Source organism: Phocoena phocoena, chromosome 5 (genome assembly GCF_963924675.1).
Source record: "Phocoena phocoena chromosome 5, mPhoPho1.1, whole genome shotgun sequence".
NCBI classification, from domain to species: domain Eukaryota; kingdom Metazoa; phylum Chordata; class Mammalia; order Artiodactyla; family Phocoenidae; genus Phocoena; species Phocoena phocoena.
The window spans coordinates 16,303,715-16,324,414 of record NC_089223.1 but is presented as its reverse complement, the minus strand read 5'-3'; the positions used below and the strand labels follow the sequence as shown (position 1 = coordinate 16,324,414).

At 34.8% G+C, this 20,700-nt stretch overlaps 1 protein-coding gene across 1 annotated transcript in view; it reads left to right on the top strand.

The window, feature by feature from the left end:
• STPG2 (sperm tail PG-rich repeat containing 2) overlaps positions 1-20,700 on the top strand; it is a gene marked incomplete at its 3' end in the record, with an annotated part of 294,294 nt that overhangs the window by 113,217 nt on the left and 160,377 nt on the right. The window contains 2 exon segments of the mRNA XM_065878286.1: positions 1,926-1,948; positions 19,230-19,322. Of these exon segments, the coding sequence (XP_065734358.1) occupies positions 1,926-1,948; positions 19,230-19,322 (116 nt within the window).

Below are 20,700 nucleotides of genomic sequence, written 5' to 3'. Positions count from 1 at the left end.
TTTTGCTTACTGAATTTGTGCCTCCCAGAACAAGGCTCAAGAATGTTCATAGGAATTAAAAATATCCAGAACCCAATAAGGTAAAATTCACAGAGTGTAGCATTCAATAAAAGAAAATATTACTAGGTATGCAAAGGAGCAGGAAAGTATCAATAGAGAGGCCCAGAAGTTATACAGATGACAAAATTAGTGGAAAGTACATTAAACAGTTATTATAACTATATTCTATATGTTCAAGAAGGTAGAAGAAACATTGAGCATATTAAGTAGAGCAATAGCACAAATAGAAAGGCCCAAATTAAAGTTCTAGAGATGGGCAGTATTGATATAATGTGTGAAAAAATGTACACTAGTTAACAGCGGATTAGTTAGTTCAGACTAAAAAATTAGTTAACCTCAGGACAGTAATAGAAAATGTTAATATCTCAAACGAAGTACAGTGAGAAAAAAAGACAAAAAAAGAATCAGTGAACTATGGGACAGTTTGAGGTGGCTTAAATGTGTAACTGGAATCCTTGAAAGAAGAGTGAGGGGACACAAAAAATAATTTTAAGAAATAAGGCTGAAAATTTCCAAACTTCGATGAGAACTAGAACCACATATTCATGAAGCTCAACAAACCCATAGCACAAAAGACATCAAGGAAACTATGCCAAGGCAAATTATAATCAAATTGAATAAAATGGTAAAAAAGAAAAAAAATTCTTAAAAGCAGCCAGAGGAAAAGTATACATGACATTAAGAGGGATGAAGTTAAACATGACAGTACATTTCATGTTGGAAGTGATGCAAGTCAGAAGACAGCAGTGCAACATCTTTAAAGTATTGAAAGAAAACAGTTGTCAACCTATAATTCTACTGCAGGCTCAAATATCTTTCAAAAATGAAAACAAACTGAAAAGCTTTTCTAAAAACTTCTATTTATAAAATGAATAAGTCATGGGGATGTAATGTACAGCATGGTGACTATAGTTAATAATACTGTATTGAATATTTGAAAGGTGCTAAGAGAGTAAATCTAAAAAGTTCTCATTTCAAGAACAAAATCTTTGTGGTGATGGGTGTTAACCTGACATTGTGGTAATCATTTTGTGATATGTATAAGTATCGAATCATTATGTCGCATACCTGAAACTAATGTAATATTGTAAGTCATTTCTACCTCCATAAAAAAGAAGACCTTTTCATATATATAAAAGCTGAAATATTTATCTGCAGAAGACCTACAGTGTAAGAAATGTTAAGGGAAGTCCTCCAGGCAGAGAAAAATGTTACCAGATGGAATCTGGATCTGTATAAAGTAATGCAGAGTATCACAGGTAACCATGTGAGTAAATATAAAAGGGTTTGTTTGATTTCTCATTTCATGGAAAGCCAAACATTTTACATGTGTTTGATTGCTGACAATTTATCTTTACAGAAAGTAATGGAAGCCAAGAGAGGAACTTCTGTTCTCTTATTTTAAAGTTTAGAATTGTCAAAGAAGAGATTCTGGACATTGTTAGACACATACAAGAAATGTAGAAAATCCCTATTTCAAAATGATCAGCGGAAAACAAGAAACATTCCTGAGATCAGAGGTTATATGAGTAAGAAGGTTACTCACATAATTATTATAGCCTAACAGGTTGACAGGAAGCCACTCTCATGAGTAAAATTCTGACAGTGCAGCTGGCTACACATTAAACCTTTTAGAGTTCAGATTTTAAAAGGACATCTTAATGTTTGTGTATATAATTATTCATTCTTTCTCATTTCTGAAGAATTTGAGAAAGCTTAAGAGAATGAATATATAGAAAAGTTAAAGTAGCTAACAAGTCAGGTGGAAAATATAGAAAGAATAGATAGGTAGATAATCTATAGAGAGAATATAAACAGATGTTAAACACTGGGGAAGTTTGAACATAGCTGTCAGATCATAACAGGGCATGAACAAAACATTGGAAATGTGTCCATAGTATAGTACACACTTAGGAAATAATGACTGAATAAATGAATAGAAGAGAGAGGCATAGAAGTATAATCTAGGAAGTTTAAAGAGAAGAACAATTTATTGTAAAAAATGCTAAAGAAAATTAAAATGACTTTGTATAAGTTTGGTTTGGCAAAAGAATTGCTAAGAAGATACAAGAATCCTGTAGGGTTGGGGTAGATGATATAGGGATAGCAGAGCCATTGAATTACTAAACTGGATTGGACTCTCCTATCAGAGAAAATGATTTTCATCCCAGAAAGTGTGGAACACACATGCTTTATAGGAAATTGAACACTAATATACCTATGGTGGTAATGTAAGAGTACCCTAGTACTTAAAAAAATTTTTTTAATGAAATGCTTCACAAATTTGCATGTCATCATTGCACAGGATGATAATATCTGTATTGTTCCAACTTTAGTATATTTGCTATTAAAGTAAACACCCTAGTGCTTTAAATTAGTTAAAAACTTTAGCTGTAGCTGAAATACATCTCATTGTAATGAAAGAACAGCTGTGAAATCATTATCAGTAATCTTTTAGTAATGCTGCAGATTCATAGGCATATCAGAAAAATGGAAACAAAGGTTTTTCTTATTTAAACAAAAATTATTAAAATTTCACAAAGTAAGATTTTCATAAATTCTTACAAAATTTTAAATTGTTGTTAGTAAAGTTGCAGGATGTAATTAACATTCAAAAATCAGTGGCATTTTTACACACTAACAACAACTGTCCAAAAAAGAAATTAAGGAAACAATCCCATTTACAATAGAATGAAAAATACTTAGTACTAAATTTAACCAAGGAAGAGAAAGGTCTGTACACTTGACAACTATAAAACATTGATTAAAAAAATTGAAGAAGACGCAAGTAAATGGCAAGATAGCCCATGTTCATGGATTGGAAAAATTAATATTGTAAAAATGTCCATACTACCCAAATGATATACAGATTCAGTGCAATCTCTATCAAAATTCCAATGGCATTTTTCACAGAAATAGAAAAAAATTCTAAAATTTATATGGAGCCATAAAAGATCTCAAATAGCCAAAGCAATCTTGAGCAAAAAGAACAGGAGGCCTCACACTACCTGATTTTAAAATACACTACAAAGCTATAGTAATAAAAACAGTTTGTACTAGCATAAAAACAGACATATAGACCATTGGAACAGAATAGAGAGCGTCAGAAATACATCCATGTATTTTCTTCCAAGAACACTCAATGAAGAAAAGACAGTCTCTTCAATAAACTGTGCTGGGAAAACTGGATATCCACATTGCAGAAGAATGAAACTGGACTTTTATCACACACCATATAAAAAAATCAAGGCAAGATTAATTAGAGACTTAAATATAAGACCTGAAACTGTAAAACGATTAGAAGAAAACACAGGGAGAAAGCTTTTTCACACTCATCTAGACAATAATTTCTTTACATATGACCCCAAAAGCACAACCAACAAAAGCAAAAATAAACAAATTGGATTGCATCAAATTATAATAAAAAGTTTCTGTACAGTAAAAGAAACAATCAACAGAGTGAATGGGAAAAGAATATTTACAAACCATGCATCTGATAAGGCGTTACTATCCAAAATATATAAGAAACTCAAACAGCTCAATAGCAAGAAAACTAATAGTTTGATTTAAAAATGGACAAAGGATGTGAATGGACGTTTCTTAAAAGAAGACATACAAATGGCCAACAGGTATATGAGAAAATGCTCAACATCACTAATCAACAGGGAAATGCAAATAAAAATCACAATGCCATATCATCTCACATCTGTTAGAATGGGCATTCTCAGACAAGAGATGAGTGTTGGTGAGGATATGGAGAAAAGGAAACCCTTGTTCACTGTTGGTGGGAATGTAAATTGGTACAGCCATTGTGGAAAACAGTATGGAGATTCCTCAAAATATTAAAAATGAACTGCCATATAATCCAGCAATCTGACTTGTGATTATATATCTAAAGGGAATGAAGTCAGTATATTGAAGAGATATCTGCTGTTCCACGTTCATTGCGGCATTATTCACAATAGCTGAGATGTGAATCAATGTATGTGTCTATAGAAAGATGAATGGATAAAGAAGATGGTGTGTGTGTGTGTACACACACCCAAATGCCACATACAGGGGAATACTATTCAGCCTTAAAAAAGAAGGAAATCCTGTCATTTGCAACAACAGGGATGAAGAACACCTGAAGAACATTATGCTAAATCAAATAATGAAATAAGCCAAATGCAGAAAGACAAATACTGCATGATTTCATTTATATATGGAATCTGAAAAAATAGAACTCATAGAAACAGTAGAATGATGGTTGTCAAGGGTTGAGGGGTGAAGGAAAGGGGGAGATGTTGCTCAAAGGATACAAAGTTTCAATGCAGGATGAATAAGTTCTGGAGATCTAATGTGTAGCATGGTGACTATAGTTAATAATACTGCATTGTATACTTGAAATTTGCTAAGAGAGTATATCTTAAGTGTTTTCACTACACACATGAGTTAAAACGATCATCAAGCTGAGAAAAAATAATGCAAATTTAGCTATATGATTGGAAGTAATATCTCTCTAAAACACGTCATGTCATGGTACTGACTTTTTTTGTGTGTGTGTGTGTTACGCGGGCCTCTCACTGTTGTGGCCTCTCCCGTTGTGGAGCACAGGCTCTGGACGCGCAGGCTCAGTGGCCATGGCTCACGGGCCTAGCCGCTCTGCAGCATGTGGGATCTTCCCATACCAGGGCACAAACCCATGTCCCCTGCATCGGCAGGTGGACTCTCAACCACTGCACCACCAGGGAAGCCTGGTACTGCCTTTTAATAAGCTCCTTTTGCCTAAAATTCTGTGCCTTCTATCAGGTATAGGAAGAAATTTAAGTCTAAGAACAATGTCCTTTTCATAATCTGTTGTCTACTTAGTTTTCTAAACTCCTATCTTACCATTGCCATAATTTCCGTTCACTCCAAGCTCAAAAATGCCTTTAAGGGGCTCCCCTGGTGGCGCAGTGGTTGGGAGTCTGCCAGCCGATGCAGGGGACGCGGGTTCGTGCCCCAGTCCGGGAGGATCCCGCATGCCGTGGAGCGGCTTTGCCTGTGAGCGTGGTTGCTGAGCCTGTGCGTCCGGAGCCTGTGCTCTGCAACGGGAGAGGCCACAGTAGTGAGAGGCCCGCATACTGCAAAAAAAAAAAAAAAAAAAATGCCTTTAAGGTAACACAAAATTAATGAACACGAGCCAACTGCTTTGTTAATAAAAACTTGGCTGACAACAATTATTTTTAAAATAAATACAATACCCTTTATGGTGTCTGTCTAGCTCTCTGCCTCATTTCTCACTGCTGCCATAATTTCCCTTAATTTTTGCTTCTCACTCCCTTACCTTTACCTTCACTTAAAGTTCCTTAAATACAACATGATACATCATGTCATTGTGCAATTATTCTCATGCATTGGGAGGACAGAAGACTCAGCATTCCTTTGTCCCTTTAGGCGATAAGGTTCATTAGTGATGCTTCTGCAGGTTCATCTATAGAAACCTCGCTACAGCTTTTACTTCCTCTAAAGAGCCTAGTTGGACTCCCTTCGCAGCTCTCGCCAAGGTAGAGACCAACCCAGGGTCTGATCTGAGGGCCTCATTAAACCAATCAATGCAGGCTTTTGGCCCTTACTGGGAATTCCTTGTTCTTCAGGAATAATTTCAATCCCTCAGATTTCCATCATGAATGAGGTTCAAAGGGTTACCTGTACATGCAGTTTCAGGGTAGGCCCATGCTGAGGCAGTTAGTGTAGTATGCATGCAAACCAGGATATTTAAGGGCATCAGAGACCTGTTATTTGCTTAAATCTTGGGTGGCTGAACACCACTTGTCCCTCTAAGACATTGGAAGATGCCCATTTCTTGGGGGTTGCATAACTAAGTAGCATGCCAGAGTTTTGTGTGTTATTAGAATTAACCAGACAAATTGCTTTACCAACTAAGAATGGCTATGACCACCACCCATAGAATTGAGGGACATCTATCAGTCTGTCAATCTTGTCCATGCCAGGGCCAAATCAGGTCTCCCGTGCTGAGTCAAATTAAGCACCGTGTGTAACATTTTTAAAAACATTACATTATTAATTAATATGGAGCCCCCTTTTTCAGTCTCCAAAAATTTCTTCACTGCCCTTTCAACCTCCATTAACAAATTGTCATCCTCAAAGATTTGCTAAAATCTCTGTCATGATATGGGGCAGAATATATATCTAGTTCTCCTAGAAATTTCCTATTCATTCTTTTTAAAAAATTTTTTATTTTATATTGGAATATAGTTGCTTAACAATATTGTGTTAGTTTCAGGTGTACAGCAGAGTGATCTAGTTATACATATAGATGTATCTATTCTTTTTCAAATTCTTTTTCCACTTAGGTTGTTACACAGTATTGAGTAGAGTTCCCTGTGCTGTACAGTAGGACCTTGCTGTTTATCCATTTAAAATAAAGCAGTGTGTACATTGCTTCCCCAGGAGTGGGATTGCAGGATCATATGGTAGTTCTATGTTTAGTTGTTTAAGGAACCTCCATACTGTTCTCCATAGTGGCTGTACCAATTTACATTCCCATCAACAGTGTAGGAGGGTTCCCTTCTCTCCACACCCTCTCCAGCATTTATTGTTTGTGGATTTTTTGATGATAGCCATTCTGACTGGTGTTAGGTGATATCTCATTGTAGTTTTGATTTGCATTTCTCTAATAATTAACGATGTTGAACATCATTTCATGTGCCTCTTGGCCATCTGTATGTCTTCTTTGGAGAAATGTCTGTTTAGGTCTTCTGCCCATTTTTTGATTGGGTCATTTGTTCTCATGGTGTTAAGCCTCATGAGCTGTTGGTAAATTTTGGAGACTAATCCCTTGTCAGTCACATCACTGGCAAATATTTTCTCCCATCCTATGGGTTGTCTTTTCATTTTGTTTATGGTTTTCTTTGCTGTGCAAAAGCTTTTGAGTTTTATTAGGTCCCATTTTTTAATTTTTGTTTTTATTTCCATTACTCTGGGAGATGGATTGAAAAATATATTGCTGCAATTTATGTCAGAGAGTGTTTTGCCTGTGTTTTCCTCTAAGAGTTTTATAGTGTCCGGTCTCACATTTAGGTCTTTACTCCATTTTGAGCTTATTTTTGTGTATGGTATTAAAGAATGTTCTAATTTCATTTTTTTACATGTAGCTGTCCAGTTTTCCCAGCACCATTTATTGAAGAGACTGTCTTTCCACCGTTGTATAGTCTTGCCTCCTTTGTCATAGATTCATTGACCATAGGTGTGTGGGTTTATTTCTGGGCTTTCTATCCTGTTCCATTGATCTATATTTCTATTTTTGTGTCAGTACCGTACTGTTTTGATGACTATATCTTTTTTTTTTTTTTGTGGTACGTGGGCCTTTCACTGTTGCGGCCCCTCCCATTGCGGAGCAGAGGCTCCGGACGCGCAGGCTCAGCGGCCACGGCTCACGGGCCCAGCCGCTCCACGGCATGTGGGATCTTCCCGGACCGGGGCACGAACCCGTGTCCCCTGCATCGGCAGGCGGACTCTCAACCACTGCGCCACCAGGGAAGCCCTGATGACTATATCTTTGTAGTATAGTCTAAAATCAGGCAGCCTGATTCTTCCAGCTCCATTTTTCTTTCTCAAGATTGCTTTGGCTATTTGGGGTCTTTTGTTTCTCCATACAAATTTTAAGATTTTTTTGTTCTAGTTCTGTGAAGAATAACAATGACATTGGTAATTTGATAGGGATTGCATTGAATCTGTAGATTGCCTTGGGTTGTATAGTCATTTTGACAGTATTGATTCTTCCAGTCCAAGAACATGGTATATCATTGTATCAGTTTGTGTCGTTTTCAATTTCTGTCATCAGCATCGTATAGGTTTTGGAGGACAGGTCTTTCGCCTCCTTAGGTAGGTTTTTTCCTAAGTATTTTATTCCTTTTGATGTGATGGCAAATGGGATTGTTTTTTGAATTTCCCTTTCTGATCTTTTGTTGTTAGTGTATAGAACTACAATAGATTTCTGTGTATTACTTTTGTAACTTGCAACTTTACCAAATCAACTGATGAGCTTTAGTAGTTTTCTGGTATCATCTTTAGGATTTTCTATGTATAGTATCATGTCTTCTGCAAACAGTGACAGTTTAACTTCTACTTTTCCAATTTGGATTCCTTTTATTTCTTTTTCTTCTGTGATTGCCATGGCTTTTATTCTTCAATTTGTTGATGTGCTGTATCACACTGATTGATTTGAGGATATTGAAAAATCCTTGCACCCGTGGAATAAATGCCACTTGATCATGGTGTATGACCCTTTTAATGTATTGTTGGATTTGGATTGCTAGTGTTTTGTTGAGAATTTTTGCATCTATGTTCATCAGTGATATTGGCCTATAATTTTCTTTTTCTGTGGTATCTTTGGTTATCATATCACAGTGATAGTGGACTCATAGAATGAGTTTGGGAGTGTTCCTTCCTCTGCTATATTTTGGAAGAGTTTGAGAAGGATAGGTGTTAGCTCTTCTCTAAATGTTTGATAGCATTCACCTGTGAAGCCATCAGTTCCTGGACTTTTGTTGGTTTGGAGTTTTTAAATCACAGTTTCAATTCCAGTGCTTGTGGTTGGTCTGTTCATATTTTCTATTTCCTCCTGGTTCAGCCTTGGGAGATAGTATCTTCCTAAGAATTTGTCCATTTCTTCCAGGTTGTCCATTTTATTGGCATATGGTTACTTGTCGTAGTCTCTTATGAGCCTTTGTGTTTCTCTGGTGTCAGTTGTTACTTCTCCCTTTTCTTTTCTAATTTTGTTGATTTGAGTCTTCTCCCTTTTTTCTTGTTGAGTCTAGCTAATGGTTTATCAATTTTGTTTATCTTTTCAAAGAACCAGGTTTCAGTTTCATTGATAATTGTCATTGCTTTCTTTGTTTCATTCATTTTTTCTCTCATCTTTATGATTTCTTTTGTTCTACTAACTTTAGGTTTTGTTTCTTCTTATTTCTCTAGCTGCTTCAGGTATAAGGTTAGGTTATTTGAGATTTTTCTTATTTCCTGAGGTGAGATTGTATTGCTGTAAACTTCCCTCTCAAAACTGCTTTTGCTGCATCCCATAGGTTTTGGATCATTGTGTTTTCATTTTCATTTGTCTCTCTGTAGTTTTAATTTTCTCTTTGATTTCTTCAGTGATCCTTTTGTTATTTAGTATCATATTGTTTAACCTCCACATGTTCATTTTCTTACAGTTTTTTTTCTTGTAGTTAACTCTAATCTCATAGTGTTGTGGTCAGAAAAGATGCTTGATATGATTTCAATTTTCTTAAATTTACTGAGGCTGACTTTGTGGCCCAGCATGTGGTCAGTCCTGGAGAATGTTCCATGTTCACATGAGAAGCGTGTGTATTCTGCTGTTTTTGGAAGCAGTGCTCTATAAATATCAATTAAGTCCATCTGGTCTAATGTGTTATTTAAGGCGTGTGTTTCCTTATTGATTTTCTGTCTGTATGATCTGTCCATTGATGAAAGTGGGGTGTTAAAATCCCTCACCGTTATTGTGTTACTGTTGATTTCTCCTTTTATGGCTGTTAGTATTTGCCTTGTATATTGAGATGCTTCTATTTTGGGTGCATATATATTTACAATTTTTATATCTTCTTCTTGGATTGATCCCTTGATCATTATGTAATGTCCTTCTTTGTCTCTTTTAACAGTCTTTATTTTAAAGTCTATTTTGTCAGATATGAGTATTGCTACTTCAGCTTTCTTTTGATTTCCATTTGTTTGGAATACCAGAATATCTTCTTCCATCCCCTCACTTTCAGTCTGTATGTGTCCCTAGGTCTGAAGTGGGTCTCTTATAGACAGCATATATATGGGTCTTTTTTTTTTGTATCCATTCAGCCCATCTTTGTCTTTTAGATGAAGCATTTAATCCATTTGCATTTAAGGTAATTATTGATACGTATGTTCCTATTGCAATTTTCTTAATTATTTTGGTTTTGTGTTTGTTTGTTTTTGTGATAGGCGGGCCTCTCACTGTTGTGGTCTCTCCCGTTGCGGAGCACAGGCTCTGGACGTGCAGGCTTAGCGGACATGGCTCACAGGCCCAGCTGCTCCGCGGCATGTGGGATCTTCCTGGACCAGGGTACGAACCCACGTCCCCTGCATTAGCAGGCGGACTCTCAACCACTGTACCACCAGAGAAGCCCTTGGGTTATTTTTTGTGGGTCTTTTTTCTTCCCTTCTTCTTTTGTTCTCTTTTCTTGTGGTTTGATGGCCATCTTTAGTGCTGTGTTAGGGTTCCTTTTTCTTTTCATGTGTGTGTGTCTATTATAGTTTCTGGGTTTGCTGTTCCCATGTGGTTTGGGTATAGCAGTCTATATATGTACAAGTTTGTTTTAAGTTGCTGGTCTCTTTCCCACCTAGAGGAGTTACTTTAGTATTTGTTGCAAAGCTGGTCTGTTGGTTCTGAATTCTCTTAACTTTTGCTTGTCTGTAAAGCTCTTGATTTCACCATCGAAGCTGAATGAGAGCTTTGCTTGGTAGAGTATTCTTTGTTGTAGGTTCTTCCCTTTCATCACTTTAAATATATCATGCCACTCCCTTCTGACCTGCAGAGTTTCTGATGAGAAATTAGCTGAAATCTTACGGGAGTTCCCTTGTATGTTATTTGTCATTTTTCCTTTGCTGCTTTTAATATTTTCTTTTTGTCTTTAACTTTGGTTAATTTGATTACTATGTGTCTCATCATGTTTCTCCTTGGGCTTATCCTGCCTGGGACTCTCTGCACTTCCTGTACTTGGGTGACTGTTTCCTCTCCCATGTTAGGGAAGTTTTTCAGCTATTATGTCCTCAAATATTTTCTCAGGTCCTTTCTCTCTTCTCCTTCTGGGACCCTTATAATGCTAATGTTGGTGCATTTAATGTTGTCCCAGAGGTCTCTTAGACTGTTTTCATTTCTTTTCATACTTTTTTCTTTATTCTGTTCTGTGACAGTGATTTCCACCACTTTATCTTCCAGGTCACTTGTCCCCTCTTCTGCCTCAGTTATTCTGCTATTTATTCCTTGTAGTATATTTTTCATTTCACTTATTGTATTGTTCATCTCTGTTTGTTTGTTCTTTAGTTCTTCTAGGTCTTTGTTAAACATTTCTTGCATCTTCTTGATCCTTGTCTCCATTCTTTTTCCAGGATCATCTTCACTATCATTATTCTGAATTTTTTTTTCTGGAAGATTGCCTATCTCTAATTCACTTACTTGTTTTTCTTGTTTTTTATCTTGTTATTTCATCTGGGACATATTCCTCTGCCATTTCATTTTGTCTGACTTTCTGTCATTGTGGTTTCCATTCCATAGGCTGCATGATTGTAGTGTTCTTGCTTCTGCTGTCTGCCCTCTGGTGGATGAGGCTGTCTAAGAGGCTTGTGCAAGCTTCCTGATGGGAGGGACTGGTTTTGGGTAGATCTGGATCTTGTCCCTCTGGTGGGCAGGGCCATGCTCAGTAAAAATTTAATCTGCTTGTCTGATGGGTGGGGCTGTGTTCCCTCTCTTTTGGTTGTTTGGTCTGAGGCAACTCAGCACTTGAGCCTACAGACTGGTGGGGCTGATTGTGCCCTCTGCGAGTGCTCACACCAGAGTACTTCCCAGAACTGCTGCTGCCAGTGTCTTTGTCCCCGCAGTGAGCCACAGCCCTCCCATCTCTGCAGGAGACCCTCCAATACTAGCAGGTAGGTCTGGCCCAGTCTGATGGGGTCACTGCTTTTTACCCCTGGGTCCTGGTGAACACAGGACTTTTTGTGCACTCTCCAAGTGTGGAGTTTCTGTTTCCCTCAGATCTGTGGAAGTCCCACAGTCAAATCCCATTTGCCTTCCAAGCCAGATTCTCTGGGGACTCCTCTTCCCATTGCTGGACCCCCAGGCGGGAAGCCTGACATGGGGCTCAGGACTTTCACTCCCATGGGAGAACTTCTGTGGTATAATTGTTTTCCGTTTTGTGAGTTGTCAACCGAGCAAGTATGGGATTTGATTTTATCATGATTGCATCCCTCCTACCATCTCGTTGTGGCTTCTTCTTTGTCTTTGGATGTAGAGTATGTTTTTTGGTAGATTCCAGGCCCTATTCATTCTCCATATATTGTTCATATGTCAGCCTCCTTGGAAATCTTTCATTGATCACATTTTCTCCCTGCTTCCACCCCACTGTCCCTGCCTTTTTGATGTCACTGTATTTTGCATATCCTCAGATTTCAGTTTAGTGGAATTAATTACTATATTTTGGTTTAGTATTGTTTTAAGGTACACAGTACAATTTTAAGATGAGAACAAATGGCAACAACAATGAAAACAAAAGAAACTAGGAAAAAGTATGATTAACAGTTTTAAGGTAGGAATTGTTATGTAACTAATTTGACATTTGATTTCCTGAATTACTGACACATTAACTCTTTTATGTTTCATTATATGTCAACTTTGTATTTATGGGATTTTTATATTTTTGGACATTACTTTTTTTCAGGTTTCTAATTTTTATTGAAACTTATTTTTTTTCAGATATTTGTTTCCTAGGTAAACATTCCTAAAGAAGTTTGTTTTCTATGTTAAAATCTGTTTTTATTCTTCTTCCTTATTAAGAGAGAATTCTCGGGGGTTGTTTTGTATTTCTGCCCATCTTTGTTTATGACTGTCTTTTCAAGGATGATTGTATAGCACATAGCTTTGGAAGATAGAGATAGTGTCTTCCTCTCAAGCAGAGGGCAGGCATGCTTACTGCTGATTATGAAAGTTTCAGGTTCCCTAAGCTCACAGGTTTTCTTCTGAAACAAAGCCCATTGCTTTGTACAGGTATCCATTTTGCTCCATCTGCCTTGCCTTCATTAGGATTGAGGGCAAGGAGGACAGAAGCAAGCATGATGACGCTCATGCTCTGAATTATTGTATGAGGAATAAGGTCCTTTGTTTCTGTCTCAGGAATCTCATGTCTTTTGCTAGCATCAGAGAAACTGTGGCAGGTTAACTTGTTAGCTTGAGGTAGATAAAAATCTCAGACTCTTCATAGTTCTTACATCTATATATCCTTAACTTTTAGACGTTTTTTAAAAAATATTTTTTGCTCCCAGAGGCCCCAGTTATACATATGATAGCCTCCCCAAAATAGCACTCTGGTTTCTGTCAATTTAATTTGTTTTCTGTTAAATTCACCAGTTTATTATTGAGATGCAAACATAAGAACAAGTTTAACATGTCCATACACACTCTAAAACATCTTCGTTTTTCTAGATTGCTAGATTTTCTAAATTGCTAGATTTAATTTTGAGTATTCTTTTTCTGTCATTAACCTTTGACATATGTTTTTTCTTTAACTTTTATAGTGTGATATCTGTCTATCATGTGGTAGAAAACACATAATGTTAAATTTACCATCTTAACCATGTTTAAGTGTTGATATAAGTATATTTTAAATGCATAATGAATGTTAGTAGTTTTTAGAATACTTGTATATTTTTAAAATGTACTAGGAGTTCATTATTCTGAGTAACATTATATTTAGATAAAACAAATTATTAAAATTATGTTTCAAGAAAAAATTTTAAAAAGCCCTCATTATAAATAGTCTTTATTCTCTATTACAGATATTGAGACAGTATAGCACAGTGATTATGAGCATGATCTCTGGTGGCAGAGTTTGTGAGAATATTTTCTTGCTTTGCACTGACCTTGTGAAATTTATTTGAACTCTTTATGCCTTAGTAATATGGAGATCATAATAGAACATACCTCAAAACGTTATTATGAATACTAAATGAATCAGTACATGTAAAATAATTTAAATAGCTTCTGGCACATGGTAAGGACTCAGTAAGTCTTGTTATTATTACTGACAATTAAAAACTACCCATAGGTATAACTCAGATACTAGTAGTTTATATAAAATTTGAGAAACTATAATCAAGAGTGAAAGATATACCCTAAAAACATATGAGTTTTAAAAATCCAGTCTGATAAACTTTGTGTTTAACAGTAGTATTAATCCATTTATGGTTAATGTGATTACTGATATATTTGTGCCTATATGAACCATATTATTTCATATATTCTATCAGCCCACTTGTTTTAGCATTTTTTCTTACCTCACCTTCTTTTTTGAATTAATCAAATATTTTATATTTTTCCACTTCACCTACCTCTATTACATTTTTCTTATGCATTGTTTTACTATTCTTTTAGTAGTTACCATAAAAATTACAATCTACATCCTTTACTTTTTGCAGTCCAATTAAAAGGATTACTTTTACCACTTTCTCAATAATGCTAACTTAGAACATTTTAGCTCTGTTTTGCTATCTCCTATTTTTGTTTAATTATTGTCATATATTTTAAGTTTCCTTATATTTAAACTCTTTGAATATTATTGTTTTGTATAGTCAATATTTCTTCACACAGTTAACCTTTCTGTTGTGCTTCATTTCTTTCTGCATTTCCATATGGAATCATTTTTCCTCTGCCTGAAAAGCTCCCTTTGGTCATTTTTTATTTTGGGGACAAAGATTTCTATGTTGGTAGTTATTTTCTTTCAGCACTTTAAACGTGTTATTCCATTGCTTTAGGCCTTATGTGATTTCTATTGAGAAGTAAGTTGTCATACTTACTGTTTCTCTTTTGAAAGCAATTATTATTATTTGGTCTTTGTGTTTTATGTGTCAAGAGTGTGGTTTTCTTTTTTTTTATTAATTTTTATTCATTCAACATTGCTTTACAATGTTGTGTTAGTTTCTGCTTTACAGCATAGTGAATCAGCTATACGTATACGTATATCCCCTCTTTTTTCTATTTCCTTCCCATTTAGGTCATCATAGAGCATTGAGTAGAGTTTCCTGTGCTATACAGTATGTTCTCAGTTATCTGTTTTATACATAGTAGTGTATATATGTCAACCCCAATCTCCTAATCCACCCCACCCCCCCTTTCCCTGCTTGGTGTCCATTCCACATAAATGATATTATACAATATTTATTTTTCTCTTTCTGACTTACTTCACTCCGTATGACAGTCTCTAGGTGCATCCATGTCCCTGCAAATGGCACAATTTTGTTCCTTTTTATGGCTGAGTACTATTCCATTGTATATATGTACCACAACTTCTTTATCCATTCCTCTGTTGATGGACATTTAGGTTGCTTCCATGTCCTGGCTATTGTAAATAGTGCTGCAATGAACATTGGGGTGCATGTATATTTTCAAATTATGGTTTTCTCTGGGTATATGCCCAGGAGTAGGATTGCTGGGTGATATGGTATGTTTACTTGCTTGAGGTTTGCAGAGCCTTTGAATCTCTGGATTGATGTCTTTCATCAATTTAAAATAATTCTTGACTATTGTATGTTCATATATGTCTTCTGTTACATTTCTTTCCTGCTTGTCTTTCTGGAACGCTAATAAATAAGTATGTTACACCTATGCCCCATACCCCCAGCATGTCTTATAAGCCCTCTATATTATGCCTCCTTTTTCTCTTTGTGCTTCAGTTAGGTATTTTCTACAGAGCTATCTTTCAGTTCACAAAATTTTTTTTCAACTGTTTCAATTGCTATTAAATCATTCTATTGAGTTCTTAATTTCAGATATTCTGTTTTTCAGTTCTAGAGTGGCTATTTCATTATTTCTTATGATTTCACTTCTCAGGAGGAAGTCTCCATGATTTAAAGCATTTTTTTCAAAAATTTTCCCCCTATGTTCTCTTTTTTTTTAAGTTAAAAATTGATTATCTATATATTTCTTTGCAGAGAGAGTAGGACATAAGTTATACATGAGCAAAAATTAGTAAGAGAAAACAATATAAAATATAGAAAATCAACAAAGCTAAAAGGTGGTTCTTGGAAATTTCTAGTACATTTTATAACTCCTTGGCATAACTGATCAAGAAACAATGAAAGAAGGCACAGACTTCTAATATCAAGAATAAAAAAAGGGTCGACATTACATGTCATACAGATATTATCAACACAAAATAATATAAATGTATGACATTTATTTTGAACATTTGATGTAATAGAACAGAAAAATAGAAAAAAACTAATTGTACAATATCTACAGTTAGCCTTCTCACATAGAAAATCTAGGATTAGATGATTTGCTTTAAGAATTCTACCAACCAATTAAGGAAGAATTTTTGAATCTTAAAGGAATTGTTTGAATATTTCCTTTGAATATTTGAGCAGGAATATTTCCCAACTCAGTTTATGATGCTAGCAAAATTCGAATTCCCAAATCTGACAAATAGATTTGAATAAATGGAAAAAAAGTCCTGTTCCATCTCTTTTACAAACGTAGATATAAAATCCTAAACAAAATATTGCCAACATTAATCAGTGGTATGTGGAAAGGGAAAAATCACTATCAGTTTGTATTTATTGCAAGAACACATGGTCAGTTTAACATTTAAATATATGACAAAAAAATTTACTGTATTAATATTTGCTTCTTCCTCCCGATGTGGGGACATGCTTATTCATCCTGTCTTTTAAAATAGTTGTAAATTTACATTCCCATATTTCATTATGAATCTCACAATCAAAATACTTTTGCTTATCTTGTTAAAAATCTCAGTCATATAACTGTCCTGATCAATTCTTTCTTGAAAACTATTTCAGTTGCAACAAATATAGGAAAAAAACTGTTAATTTTTCTTCTCCTTTATATTTTTTGAGTAATATAAAACCAACAATCCACTCACAGTTTTAGTATAAACTCCCAGCCTGAGGTTACATTTCCCAAAAGTCTTTGAAGCTGCATGTGGCAATTTGACTAACTTTTGGCTATTCAAAGATGAGTAGAAGTGATGTGTGCAACATTCTGCTCACACTATTATAAAAATAAAGTTTATTTCCCTTCACTTTTTCTTTTGCCCTTCTTACAGGCTAGAGCAATGGTTGATATGGCCATAGTGTCAAAGCTGACCATGTTGATGAGGACAATACCAAGGGTAGGGAGAGGGAGTAGGAAAGAAACAAGATAGAATAAACCTAGCTTCTTTCACGGCATTGTAGATCTGAGCAGCTTCCTCACCCTATGTTTTCTTGAACAAATTAATCATAGTTATTTTAAAGTTCTGTCTGCCAACTCCAGTATCTGGATCACCTATGGATCTGTTGTTATTTTCTGTGATTTTTTCTCTTGATATTTGATCATGCATGTCTGTCTTTTGGCATGTCCCATAATTTTTAAGAGTGCTAGATATTGTATATAATACAGAGACTTTAATAGTGTTATATTCTGCTAGAGAGATTTCATACTTTTTTCTGCAAAGCAGGTAGAAGTCAAAGGAGATCACCTTAATTTAATCATGGCTGTGGCTATTACAGTTTTTCTAGGGCTTAGTTTACCTCTTTTTTGTTCATTTTTATAAAGTATTGTTTTCTGGGGATTTCAACTGTGAGCCTGACATGTTTAACCATCCCCACCCCCATGTTCTGAACTGTAATCTTTAATGACTCTGTGTCTCAGAGTTTTAACTTAGAGTTTTAGTGTCACCTTGCTCCCCACCCCTTTGCAAACATCTTGATAGGGAAACAGACCATGTGTTTTGAGGCTCCTCAAATCTGCAATTTTGTTATGTGGCCCAGCAAGACCACACAAGCTTATTTTCCAGCTCCTTAATGGCAGCCTTCTGCCAGGTCTAAACCCAGATTCTTTCTCTGTTGCCTGTTTATCAGCAAATGTCCCAGGAAAAAAGCATCTGCAGATTGATCGCTAAACTTTCAGAGGTTCTATCCTCTTCAGAATCTTAGCCCCCCCTTGTCTATACTGGCAGTTCATAGAGTTGGAAGCATTCATAGCCCTATAAAGACTAAAAATAGAATTTTGTTGTATTTTATCTGGATTTATAACGAATCATATTTATAACAAAGAAAAAATATGTATTTTATTTTGTTATATTTTATATGGATTTATTTGGTTAAAATGTGGTCTTATGCAAACTACTCATTCCCTCTAAAGCCAAAGTCATTTCTTGAGCTTGTTAATTTCTACTACTAAACAGTAAAATTGTAAAACGCTTTTGAACTTATTTCATAATTTCTAATACCATATACATGATAGTAATAAAATTATTATGCAAGTAAATTATTTTTCAGCTTCAATAAATTTAAAAATCACATGAAGTAATAATGATGGCTCAGATGCTCTATATTTGAAGGATTTCACATTTCTACATGATGTGAAACCGTGATTTTTCTGTTTGTGAAAGTGATAGAATCTACCTATTTTCTTTTGAGTGGCTATGTAGCAATAAAACATGAGGAAAAGAGAAGTACCAACCTCAGCATTTAGGGTAGTGAAGCATATAGTTTCAAAGATACAGTATGTGAGAGATGAATTTTTTAGTAGATCAATGTTCCTGAAAAAAAAGAAGAAAGAAATACCTAGCTATTCTTCTAGGTGTTAAATCCTGAAGTATTAAATATGAATATCAAACTCTGAAATAAAAACAGTGAAGTGTATAAAAATGGGAAAATAAATCCTCATCCTTTTTGTATATACAAAGAATGTTACTGCTGGTTATATGGTTTAAATTATTAAATGAATACAAATGGCTAAATTGTATAATAAATCAGAAGGAGTATAATATCACAAGGATTAACTAATTGCTAATTAAATTTTTAGATTATCAGCTTCCTCTAGCTTATTAATTTGCATCTTCACTGCATATAAGGAATTATGTTTAAGAGAGTGTGGATCATTTTGCTTAGAAAATTTATTAATCCAGGATTGCCACATAATCAATTTAAATAGTTATTGTTAATATATTTCTATTTCATGTGTTAATAATTAGTTATTAACAAATAATACTGTATAATTGACCAAATATCTTATATATTTTTGATATTACAACCTGCTAGTTATGAATCAGGACAAGAATTGTTTCTGAATTTGACATTAGAGTATAGCTAATAACTTGCCCCTAATATGTTTAAATAATGTATGCAAATCCATCTTACTTTCGTAGAGGTTCATGTAATCAACCTTTTCCCATTTTAATATCTCAATGATTTAACGTCTTTTACTATATTCCATTTAAAAGTTTTTTAAAATAAATATATGTATATCTCTAGTGACAGAGCCATATTAATGAGCTTATTGTAAATTTATTAATCATGACCTTTGTATTGGTAAAAATAAAAGATATACTTCTTCTTTCAAAATTTTTTTTTTGAATTCACAGGCCCGTGAAATTTCTGATGAACTACCTAACTTGACTAATCGATATGCTGCTTTCTCGTCAAGAACAGAAAGAACTACTAAAGTATCAGATATGGTAAGAAGGCTTTTCTATGACCACATGTATTTGTAATCTAGGAATCATGGAGGAGACTGAATAACATAAGCATTATATTAGGACCTGTGAGAGGTACCTGGTAGCCTGCTGTAATATCTTCAGCTAGTATGCTACTTCCATATTTTTAAAGTTCAATGAAATTCTTGAAGCTAAGCAGAAGTCTAGCATTTCTCTGTGAGAAAAATATTATGTGGAACATCTCCTTAAGGGTGAGAGAGCATTCATTAGGCCATATAGACAAACTCAACTTGTGTTGTATATGAAGTGGAAGGTTTGTTTACTTTAGGTTCAACTCAGTTTCCTCATAAGTGCAAATATTTTCCCTTTTCAGTTTGAATCTACCCTTGAGACTTAAGACTTTTCAGTGACATTTTTTATCCCTGTTAATCTGTATTTTAAATTGTGTTGATAAGAATTTTGCTACCTCAATTTCCATTTTTTATAAATAACTAATATTGAATAAATTGAAATAAGTAAAGCATGTGAAATTTAAAGCTATATACTTAACTTTCATTCAGATTAAACTTATTAAAAGATCAAAGTGAAATTTAAAGATAAAAGGTTAGACTTATGTGTACAGGTATTGTTAAAATAAATTTTTATAGAAATTGGACTGTTATTGTAAGATATTGTTAGTAACAAATGACCAAAACAGGATCATTAACCAGGTTGTAAAATGTAGCCAGTCAACCGAGAAGTAGAATTGCTGAACTAAAATTCTACTAGGTACACAATGCCAAGAGTTCATTTACAATGTTTTCAATGGTGAAGTAAATGGTACAAGATTAGGAAGAACTCATGTAAATGAAGTACAAATGCAGTGCTAGTTAAGTTAATACAGCTGTGAATGTCTAGGAACTCATAGGAATTAGATTAATTTGATGAGAGTCATTAAGGAAGGGACTTATTTTTTTTCTGAGGCATTAATTGACTGAATCTGAGAGATGGAGTCAAAATTAGCATCAGGTTCTCTGAGACTTTTGTAGCTGTAAGTTCAAAAGATAGTTTAGAATCATCTAGCAGTGTCTTGACATTTAAGAGATTTTCGTAATTGTTAAATAAATGGTTTGTTTTAGTAGATTATTTATTAATCTTGAGGAATTTTAGGGTTGTGTTGTGTTTCTCAAGTGAATCATTGTTACACCTTTGGATCCATGGTGAAGTATGTCATAAGTAATTTATTACTAATATAACGCTTTATTTCTCTTGTAATATAGTAGCTACTAGGAAAAAACTGCAAATTTCTGAGGGTACCTATAGGAATGCACATGTATAAGTTACACTTTATGTTTGTAGTGAAAAAAGGTGATAGAGATCTGTTCTAAAGGAAGATGAGTTGCCTACCAATTGTTTTTAC